The sequence below is a fragment of the Gadus morhua genome, chromosome 1, assembly GCF_902167405.1.
Source record: "Gadus morhua chromosome 1, gadMor3.0, whole genome shotgun sequence".
NCBI lineage: Eukaryota > Metazoa > Chordata > Actinopteri > Gadiformes > Gadidae > Gadus > Gadus morhua.
The window spans coordinates 15,558,602-15,570,002 of NC_044048.1; the positions used below are offsets into that span (position 1 = coordinate 15,558,602).

The 11,401-nt window shown below is 47.5% G+C and overlaps 1 protein-coding gene across 1 annotated transcript; it reads left to right on the plus strand.

Annotated features, from left to right (window-relative positions):
- Window positions 1–6,220: 6,220 nt before the first annotated feature.
- Window positions 6,221–10,790, plus strand: zfp64 (zinc finger protein 64 homolog (mouse)). Its single transcript, XM_030361782.1, has 6 exons — window positions 6,221–6,635; window positions 6,995–7,156; window positions 7,311–7,457; window positions 7,649–7,711; window positions 7,803–8,054; window positions 8,155–10,790. Exons 1-6 carry the CDS (start codon window positions 6,548–6,550, stop codon window positions 9,603–9,605), a joined length of 2,163 nt encoding a protein of 720 aa, XP_030217642.1. The 5' UTR covers window positions 6,221–6,547; the 3' UTR covers window positions 9,606–10,790.
- The last annotated feature ends 611 nt before the right edge of the window (window positions 10,791–11,401 follow it).

An 11,401-nucleotide genomic window follows, 5' to 3' on the forward strand; every position in this document is an offset into this window, starting at 1 on the left:
GGATTCCACTAAGAGATGAGCCATCACTATTTCATACCCTGCTGAGGCTCCTCGCTGGACCCCTGCGAGGTCAACCCAAGTGGAGTCAGGTAATAGGCTCCAAATTGTCAAGGCCAACAACTGTGTCAAGAAAACCATACATAGATGCTGAAAGATAGATGCTGTCCATTGACTGTAATTAATATTTCACTGAGGCTTTCTCTCCATTAGAGCTTTTTGACCCCTTCTTCATATAACAAAAACAACAAACCCACTATTTTTCTATGTGTGGTGTGAGCTAAAGTGCCATCGCAGGAAGTCCAGAGCCATGGCTTAGGCACGTCTTCCGCCATTTTAGCAGTGACTGCCTGATCTCTCTCCCGCTCCACCCACCGCCACCACCAGCAGCAGCACCACCTCCACCACCACATCAACCACCTCCACCCTCCCCGGTGTTATCTCGCTCAAAGCAGTGCCATCCCTCCATTGTAATAATGTCGCTTGCACGGCAGCCCTTGGAATGACCTTTCTTTAATTAACTGCATCTTGACGAGCGGATCTACATAGAATGTGAAGGTTAATTAATGAAGTATCACTGCTCGCTCTTAAAACCATCACCTAGCCGATGACAGCCAGCCCACCATTCTCAATTTTACCCCCCCCACCCCCTCCACCGCCACCCCAATCTCATTAGCAGTGGTGGGCCAATGGACAGCTCCGCTCAAGCCGTGAATTTCAGTAAATTGTATCAAAGGCGGACCCTTTGATACTCTTCATATGGCAATATAAGAAGCTTCTAAATCTCCTCTTTAAATAATATATGAGAGTGCTTACAAATACACATACACACACACATATTTCTTGCATCATATAATATGTGTTCGTGTTTTCTATGAGGTATGAATCTAGTCGGCAAACTCCCATAAATAATTCAAATAAAAAGGTAAAATAATATTTCAATTAAGATCCATGTAATCTGTTTCCGGACGCAGGAATAAAGCGCATGATGGATGGTGATGGATAATTCTTGTATTATTGCATGGTTTCATCTTGATAAGCTTGATATTTCATCTCAGGGACATTTCAGCATTGCTTATCGTTGCCATTTAGAAAGAGGATCTGCGTTAGTGCAGTCGGCTAACTGCTTAAAGTGTCCGTCTTGGGTGGGTTCGGCAGGTAAATGATGGGGGGGGGGGTCGGAGGGGTCTGAACGAGATCTAGGGGGTACTATTACAAAAAGCTAGCCGTGCCGAAACGGACGCCCAGGGCTGTTTCGCTATCCATAATCTATCACGCTAGACGATGGAGACGAGATAACTACCTTCTGCAGAACACAGGGAGAGACTTGAACTGGGGCCGGAAGAAAGGCCGAGCTGTGATCCCTTATCACCTGGGGGGCTCCTGATAGTCCTGACTTCTCCTGGTCGCGCCTGTTAGAGGGCAGATAAGCCATCTGATCACAGACCTTGGAAAAACAAATTTCATGTATGCCTAACATCTGGTCACTTTTTTGCCCCGTTTTTGGATGCCTTTAATGAGTAGGCCTCGGATGAGATGGGATGGGGAAGGGATGGCTTTTAAAGCCGCTCCTTCAAAAATTATTCAATTTCCATGCACTGTGCAGCTGTACTTTTTATCAGTATGGGCATACAGCAGGTAGACCTGCTTCAACGACAACTGGACAAGACTGGAAATTAGTGTTGGACCATGTTAGAGTTGGTTAGGTTCCGGAAGTATCGTTGGCCAATTTTTATGCATCTTCTGTATTCGTTACAAATATGTAGGCCTGTATGTATTTAAACAACGCATACACAATCGATTTTTTAATGCGAGCTGTTCTGTGGATTCGGCTAACCTGCTAGCAAACCTTAGGAAGAAAGGAAGGAAAGAATGTAGGGGATATGCAAAAATTTAAAAAAAAATCTGCAATGACTTAATAACCGGCCACGCCTTATCAATTATTCTGGGCATAAACCCTGAAGAAAAAATAAAAAAAAGTTCCAGATACCTCATGAAAGAAAAAAAACACACACACACGCACACAGAGACTGAATGTAGGCCTACTGCTCATTATTCCTCCCTGGTTTTCCCCATAAGATTCTGCAAAGGTATACTAAACCCCTAATTGGTGTAGCTTTTCTACTACTTGAGCAGTGTCACAACTTCACTGATGACTGTCAGTGTAAACTTTATGTGTAGGAGCGAGAGGATTTCCCAGTTGTAGCATCTATCAGATTTTCCTTTCACCGTGCGGATGACACCCCACTAAAAGCTGGCACGCTGCGTCTCCGCACACACACACACAACCCACTTGTCACCAAAGACAACTGGATGGGGGGGGGGGGCGGGGGGTAGAGGGGCGACGGCTTGGGGTGGAGTGAGTGTTTTGAGAGTTTGAAACAAAATAGCTGGTGCAGCATTCCCCCCCCCCCCCCCCCTTCCCCTTCCCCCTCCCCCACCCAGTTTTCCTTATGAAAACCGTTGACACGAGAGGATTTACAGGGAAGTGAAGTGGAGTGAAGTGAGGGTGGGTGGCTCGTACGGAGCGGGGGCCGGCGAGCCACCAGCGGGCTGGGTGGGGTTGCGGGTGGAGAACAGGGGGGGTGCAGAGTTAGCCTGGGTAGAGTAGAGGATAGGGCGGGGGGGTCTACAATATGTTTCATGCTGACAGGGATCCTCCCTGTAGTGCGTGGCTCTTTTTTTTGTCTTCCATTAGTTCCTGACTCACTCTCTTGGCCTGCAGAGCCACGGCGTGGGGGGGGGGGGGAAGATTTAAGTGGCCAGTCAAGTGAAATCCCCACGGTTTGGCAGGTGTGAGGCCTGCCTTCATTATCTACAGACACCTTCGTCCAATTATGAGCCCTGCTCCCTCTGTGACCACGTTGCTGCTCTGACACGCGCGCGTGCCTGTGTGTGCGCATATATGGCTCCATGTTTGTGTGTGTGTCTGTTTGTCTGCATGCGTGTGTGTGTGTGTGTGTGTGTGTGTGTGTGTGTGTGTGTGTGTGTGTGTGTGTGTGTGTGTTTGTGTGTCTGTTTGTGAGGGTTTTTTGTTTGCAGGGCATGATGTGGGCCGCCATATTGTTTTCTAACTTCTAAAAAGATGTCATTGGCAACACAAGCAGGCAAACCCACATACAGTATATACACATTCCTAAAACACACACACACACAAATACACAAACACATAGATACAATTATAAAAGTGTGTTTACTGCATATTTATTCATATATGCTAGTTGAAAAAGCTTTTATTTCAAAGTCTAATTTTTAAGGCTATGCTTAGCTGCTGAGCCATAAAAAAAAATGTTAATGGTCAGTTTTTAAAAAAGTGGACTTAGGACTTTCTACAGAGATAACAGAGATAGAGAAAGGGAGAGGGATAAAATGCATTTGTCTTGGGATCAAACGATTTGCTGGCTTTGATACATCTCTGCTGCTTCCCCATTTTGCTGAGCCACTGGTTCCAAAATGTCAGCTGCTACAAACTGGAACACTGCCTTGTAGTTTGCCTCAAACAAGCTCAGCCGTTCTGTTCCTCCCTGGCCTGATTGTGGACACCCCCTACTGACAGTAGGCCAAAACACAAGGCCACCGACATGCATTTAAAACACACACACACACACACACACACACACACACACACACACACACACACACACACACACACACACACACACACACACACACACGCAACTCTCATTGTTCACATTCACCCGCTTCAACTCACCACAATAGCTTCCTCTAAAGCACACCCACTACGTCCTGTTCCACCTTTCACTAATAATGAGTTCACCACGGAACAGGACTTCTCCCTCCATGTATCAACTTTATTTAGATCCATCAAGTAGGATTCATTTTTTTTGTTTTATTGGAGATTACTGGTAGAGTTCATCTAGAAAATAACGTGTCCCCCACCAGACCCACTTTGGTCTGTCCTCTAGCTGCTCATCCGCTCTGCATCAGCTGGCAGATACAAAGAACACACGGCTGGTTTGTGTGGCAATGTGCTCCTTTTGTATGTTTGCACGAGTTGGTATATGTCTCTGTTGAGTGTGTGTATGTGTGTCAGAAAATAAAGATGGACTTCGAGACATCATTATCTGTGATGGCTGATGCTATGGCGGGCAGCTATACAACAGAAAACCTTGGGTACCATTTGACATGACGTTACACCTTACATATTTTCTTCTACAAAGGACTGTTAGATTATTGTTTCCCTACTTTAGGGGGGCTGAGTTTTGTTCTTTTTTGCTCAAATTTATCATTCACACACAAAAGAGCAGACTGCTTCATGGACTACTTGTGGCCTTACTTTGACCTCACAAAACATTGACTACCTCTTGATGATAAATGAGTTACTCCTGAATCACAAGAAGAGAAAAATGAAATCAATTAATAATGACCGAAAATACTCAAACTCTCCACAGCCTGACAAAACACAGGGCGCCCTGAGGTGGCAAAGACTTGTAAATAATGTAGGTCTAAATAGGATTTTAGGTCGCTTCCGTGCTTTATGACAGTCACACCTCAGTGCAAAGAACACACAGCTAAATCATAAAAATACACAAACACTTTTTCGGGTGTATTTCTAATAAAGTCTAAATCATAACCCCCATACCCCAATCCCACATATCCCTCTCCAAAAAAGTCTCATCTTATCAGAAGAAAGAACGAATTGCCTTTCGTTTTCCGAATACACGGTGTTCCTTGTGCGCCCCCAGGTGGCGATTCTATGCAACTGCTCCGCTAACCTATAGTCATCGGGCAATTACAGCATCTGCCGCTCCTGTGTGGCGGCAGGCCGTGATGTCTTGTGACAGCTCGTAGCCATTAAGCAACTGTTAGCAGCTGGCGGGCCTCTGTAGGGGGGAATAATGTGACAGAGCAACCCCCACCTCCCTCCCCAAACCAACCTTCCCATTGTTGCCCTTGTCTCACAGGGGGGAACGAGGGACGTCATTGCATGCTCAGTAAATACTTGCGTGTCTTGGTGAATTGACATGGGAATGAGGTGTGTATGTGTGGTTCTCCAAATGGACCCACCAGCATACCCAGCATTTGATTATGGGTCAATAATGTCAGGCTAAAGGCGGCGTATGCGTTAGAACTGCTGATGGTCTGAAATAATATAAAAACAAGAATTGAATAAATGTAAATCAAGTTACAATAGAAACATGTATGAGGACACAAAAGCGTCTCGGATTGAAGATGTGTGTGTGTGTGTGTGTGTGTGTGTGTGTGTGTGTGTGTGTGTGTGTGTGTGTGTGTGTGTGTGTGTGTGTGTGTGTGTGTGTGTGTGTGTGTGTGTGTGTGTGTGTGTGTGTGTTACAGGGGCAGACGTGCTATCATACTCTGCCTGGTTGTATAACAGGAGACAGAAAGGAGGTCCTGAGAAGCGGCCGGCCCAATGCCGCTCGGGGGAAGAGAGGTCTCAGTATAATTAGCCCATCTCTGAGCCATTTGTCTGCTGAGCGTAAACGTGGTCTGTTGATGTACATTTAACTGTAGGGGATACGCTAGGAATGTGGATGTGTGAACGTGATTTGCTCTTCAGTCAAGGAGAAGTCATTATTTAATTGTCTCGTCCTCCACTCCACCACTGCCGCTATCAAATTTGAACACGCCACTTGTGAAATGTTCCCTTTTTTGACACCCGATCAATTATTCTCCGCACAAATCCCCAAATGTGCCATCAATATTTGTATAGAAAAGGGAAAGGGACACCTCAAACACTAGAACCAGCTTTGTACGGGCCATTAAAATGCACTGTATGACATGTGGGTGAATGCACCCAATACCTCCTGACTGTATTCCTTGGATACGCTGCCTCAGCAGGGATGCAGCCAGACTGCAGACGGCTACAGAGGAGAGATCAAGTAAGACAATAACTGAAGTTCATAGTGGCAGTGAAGCAGTTAAGGCATGCCATTAATGGAGGTGGATGTCATCTCTAATGTTTTTTATGATTTGAAGCAACACATTTCTAAAGGCTTCTCCAGAAGTAGTAGTAGGCCTAGTTGTTGTTTTAGTATAAGTAAATATAAGTAGTCAAACAAATCCAAGGAATTTGGAAACAATGACATTTGTATGTAGGATTTAAAAAGCGCAAGGTTAGGATAATTGTTAAAGGCTATATTGCTGTCATTTAGGCTGTGTTTCCACATCTGAGCAGTATGTGGCGCTAACGGTCAATACGAACGTAAGACAAGTAATGAAGAAGCAGAACTAAGTAGAACAAAGAAAACTTCGTCACAGATCTATTACACTTTTTGAAAGCAAGTGTTACCTGAAACCGTTTTGGGTAGATATATATCGGTGATGGACCACAAGGTGCTGTAGTGACTCCCTTTAGAAAACATATGAGGCCCGCTCATTGGCTGATCTCTTGTCGAAAAATCACCTCTGGTTGCAGAAGACGGCACTGCCGCAAACTACGTCGACAATGTCGTAACGTCGGTGCGATCTATGTTGCTAAAGGAAGAGAGTGATCGATAAACAAACTTGTGCCATCACAAGTGCTTGTAAACAATCCCCGACATGTATCCACACAGGCGTGTTATGCGGAATGAACCTCGTTATGAAGGATATGAAAGAACCGTCTGAGGACAGAACATTTGCACCAAAACTAACGATGACATCATACAACACCGAAGGTAAAACACATGTTCATAATATGTACACAGTTGTTATAAACTTAAATCATTGACAGGCTACTAGTATGCGTCAATCTCCTGTTTGTTGTCCACTCTTACATCTCCAACCGTTGAAAGCCTTGTCCAATTCAGTCTTCATCCATTAATAGAGATTGTATTGATGTAACTCGTCCTGTTCTTCTGCTTCTCAATAACTACCGTCTGATCATATAGTATTACTATGATCTCCTGTTTCTCACTCTCACCCGTCGAATAAAACAGTATTACTGTTATCGTGCTTCACCCTCAGTTCATTGTAAACATACAGGGTAACTGTTTCTCCTGCTTTGTCACTTACTCCCTCCCGTCTGAACACGCAGTGGGACATTCTGTTATGGTGGAGGTTAGTCCAGACATCCATATCTGTGGCTTCTGCAAGCAGCAGTACAATAACTTTGAAGTATTCCTCGCCCACAAGCAAAATGGCTGTTCGCTACAAACCTCTGACATATCTACCTCTACTGCAACTCCTGCAATCACAGGTAAACCAAGTGATCATTCTGCTGCCCACCTCCTTGTTAACTGAATTTGAATTAAATCAAACGGATACCCAGCAGAGTTCTGTTTTCATATTCCCTTTGTTGGCAGTGGATGTAGGCTAGGTAACAATCCTCCTGGTCTTTTTTTACTCTTCAGATTCTAGCGCAGAGTTTGTTTACGAGGAAACCTACCAGACGTGTGTTATGAGGGGTGTCAAAAAGATCCTGTCCAAAGCACAAAAAAACCCTTCCAAAAAACTAAAACCTGCACTGACTTCAAAGAGACACAGCTGCTGTTTCTCAGGTCGGTGCCTCTTGTCGTTAACGACTCCTAACACATTCATTCCGTTCTGCTGCTGGGAGAACTGCAGTACCTGCCAGTCACATCCAACCTTTGAGTGTTTCATTTTGTGAGCGAACTGTTTTAAATTCCAATCCCACACAGGTCTGAGACTTCACACACCTCGTAAAAACTAAATTTCTCCACATCTGTAGGTTGCACCTTTAAGACCCAGTATGGCCAAAAGGACATGGAGCGCCATCTCAAAACACATACAGGTACGCTCACCCTATCCTGAATATCTCCAGAGTGTTTTTATAGAAGTAATATGGTGTAAAACGTCCTGTGCTGTTGTTTTTGTTCCTCAAGGCGAGAAGCCGTTTGAGTGTGAGCTGTGCCACAAGCGCTTCAGCCGGCGCGACAAACTCAACATGCACAGCCGCTCGCACACGGGGGAGAAGCCGCACAAGTGCAAACACTGTCCGTACGCGGCGGCCGACAGCAGCAGTCTGAAGAAGCACCTCCGCATCCACTACGACGAGCGGCCCTTCAAGTGCCAGATCTGCCCCTACGCCAGCCGCAACTCCAGCCAGCTCACGGTCCACCTCCGCTCCCACACTGGTGTGTCGTCGACTACCTGTCCTTGGCCCGGGAATAGTTCTGTAGTACCTTTTGCCAAGATGGGACCTAACAGTATGCATTGTTTTGTCGTTTTCACCAGGGGACGCGCCTTTCCAGTGCCAACAGTGCGACGCCAAGTTCAAGATCAACTCGGACCTGAAAAGGCACGTTCGCATTCACTCGGGCGAGAAGCCCTACAAGTGTGACTTTTGTGAATACCGCTGTGCGATGAAGGGCAACCTGAAGTCGCACATCCAGATCAAGCACGGCTCCCAGAACTCCTTCCAATGCCCACACTGTGACTTCCAGTGTGCCAACAAGACGGCCCTGCGGCAGCACTCCCGGGAGCACCTGCCCCTCCAGCCCGTTAAGTGTTCCAAGTGCACTTACTCGTGCTCCAGCAAGGGGGCGCTCAAGGTCCACGAGAGAGTTCACTCCGAGGAGCGACCCTTCAAATGTGACTTTTGCAGCTTTGCGTCCAAGCAGCGCAGTAACCTGGTCATCCACAAGAAGAAGTGCCACTCGGATAAGCCCGGCAAAGGGTGCAGTGTTGGCGGCAAATCCGGCACCGCGGGAGCGAAGAGCGTGGACTGGGACGTCCCCAAGCCGGCCAGCTCGCGCTACCGCGCCAAACTGGACGCAGCACGGGCCTTCCGCTGCGACGTATGCAACGCCTCTTTCGTCCGGGAAGACTCCCTGCGCAGTCACAGGAAGCAGCACCGAGGGACCCACAATGCACTGCAGCTGCACCTCTCCTGTCAGCCCGGCGGCGGGGCCGTCGGCCCGGAGCAGGGCGACGCCCGCCTCCAGCTCCCGCTGCCCTCCGAGCCGCTGGGTCAGTACGGCAGCGCCCAGCTGAAGATCATCGTGTCCCACCCCCTGGGCCCGGAGGACGCCCTGATGCAGGCGGTGGCGGCGGACGGTCACCACCAGGCCAAGGCCAACATGCTGCTGCTGGGCCCCGACGGACAGGACATGGCGGTGAACTCCATGATCCAGCAGGTCAACCTGCTGACCCCCGTGCAGCCGTCGACCCTCGGCGGGCCCGCCTCCTCCCACTACGGGGGCGGGGGGACGGTTCTCCTGACCCAGCTGGGCCCGGGGGACGCCGGGGGCCACGTGCTGCACCAGGCACTGCTGCAGACCGGCGGCGGCGCGGCGCAGGGTCCCGGCGCCAACGCCACACAGACCTTCTTGGCGACCTGCTCGGACATCGAGAGCCTCAGCGCGCTCATCCAGGAGGGGGGCACCGAGGTCACCGTGGTGACGGAAGGCATCGGCGCGACGACGGCGTCCCCCGCGGCCGGCGCCCCGACGGAGGAGGCGGCGGCCGCGAGGGCGGTGGCGTGCGTGGGCAACAGCGCCTTGGCGTGCGTGGCCGGAGGGGGGGGACTGCTGGTGCCTAGCATCCACCTGGGCGGTCAGGGCGTGGTCCTCCACAGCCTGCCGCTCATCGTGTCCAGCCAGCCCCACAGAGGCCCCTTGGACCAGCTCCCCACCAGCACGCTCTACACAGACTCAGAAGCACATATAGAGGGTATGTCCCAATGACTGGATCAGGTGAGGACCTGAGCTGGCAATGAAAGCCGGAGAGATTGCTGTCCTAAAGCTAAATAGATTGTATTGCTGCGTCACAGAGAATGGGTAGATTTGATTCTATGCTTCTCGATGCTAAATAGGCCGGGATTAGACACTTTTCATGGATGAGCTCTAATCCATTACATGAGGTCACGAGCCGTGTGTGGTGTGGAGCAGGGCATAGGTTCTTCACAGCTTGCCCACTGCATCTGTCCGTCAACGGACGACAGAAGGCGTGTCTGACGGATGGGGGAGTGGTGTTTGCAGACGGAGCCAGGATCTGTGGCTGAAGGATCCGTTGCAGCCTGAAAAGTTACAATTTTCTGAACGCAAGAGACGAAGCCGACGGAACGGACGGACCCATAATGCATTTCGGGATCGCCCCATGCAAAGAAAATGAGATCCGTCAACGGACGGATGCAGTGGGAAAGGGGTGTTAGGCCTTGTTCACACTACCTCCGTCCGTCGACGGATCTCATTGCTTTTGCATGGGGCGCTCGCGAAATGCATTGTGGGTTCGTCCGTCCATTCGGCTCCGTGGCCTGCGTCAAAAAGTTGAGAAACGTTCAACTTTTCAGGCAGCGCCGGATCCGGCAGCCAATCAAATCACGGTTATGCAAATACACTTCACACGTTTCCGGGATCCATTTTGCAATAACAAGCTGGAAGAAGCAGGAAAAATCTGGCCGTTATATATATTTTTAAAGAAATGTGGAATAATAGGGTTGTTTGTATACTCTTTTGTATTAATATTCACACATCGGCTTTGTAGAGGTAGGCGATTTAATTGGCTGCAGTATGCGTCTACAAAGACTAGTCCCCTATACGTCAGACACGCCCTCGGCCATCCGCCGACGGACTCATGTAGTGTGAACAAGGCGTTAGAGTTAAAGATGAATGCATTGGGAATACAGATGATACAGCTTGGTCGTGTTGTCAGAATATCATTGTGCTTAAGAACAAATAACTTAAGTTATTCAGTGCTAGCCATATATTCAATATGGTTATTCATGTAGGTGAACTTTTTTTAACCGAATATCAAACAATGTTGTTCGCCTTGTATATTGTCATTTTTTAAGCCATTTGACATTTAAATGTGAAATATGATATTTTTCCAAACTCTTGGACGAATACAATAAATAAATTATAATAACAATATTTCTTATTCTTTGCTAGGTTGCAGACCCAGAACGTCAGTTAAATTAACCAAAGCAACTATTATGATTGCTAAAAGAGAACTATAATATGCATTGCCTGCATAAAATAGGGTGAGTTTTGTAGTGCAAAGTAAGGTAGAACATTTGTTTTGATATAGTCGCATAGTTTCAGACATAAAGAAATGTTGAATGTTAAAATATTTTCTCTCGATTTAGGCCAGAGTTCAAAAGCCTTAATGGAGTAAACTATGTAAACATGCACACCATTTCAAAAATGTAAAGTACTGTTCTGCGTTTCTTTCTCGACCGATCTGATTGGGTAAGAGAGTTTTCTGATTGCCCAAAAGATATTTCATATTTAACCTAGAAACACAATGTAATGCTAATACGTTTACAGTATTTCTTGATTCGCTGGTGCTAAAATTAATAATCGATTGGAAATATGATTGTTATATTATATATCGGGCGTTTGTGTGTGGGGACCATGGACCCCCATTTTATATTGCTAGACGCTATGCGCTTCCTTCTTATCCGATGTATTTCCGGTAGAAGCTAAATTTCACTTCATGTTATCTACACAAACGATATGGCACATGAAAGCTGAGACTCCAC

Coding starts and splice junctions, on each gene's coding strand:
- zfp64 (XM_030361782.1), top strand. CDS start 6,548: ATGAACCTCGTTATGAAGGATATGAAAGAACCGTCTGAGGACAGAACA. Junction 7,458..7,648: donor ACACAGCTGCTGTTTCTCAG/GTCGGTGCCTCT, acceptor CCACATCTGTAG/GTTGCACCTTTAAGACCCAG. Junction 7,712..7,802: donor CCATCTCAAAACACATACAG/GTACGCTCACCC, acceptor TTGTTCCTCAAG/GCGAGAAGCCGTTTGAGTGT.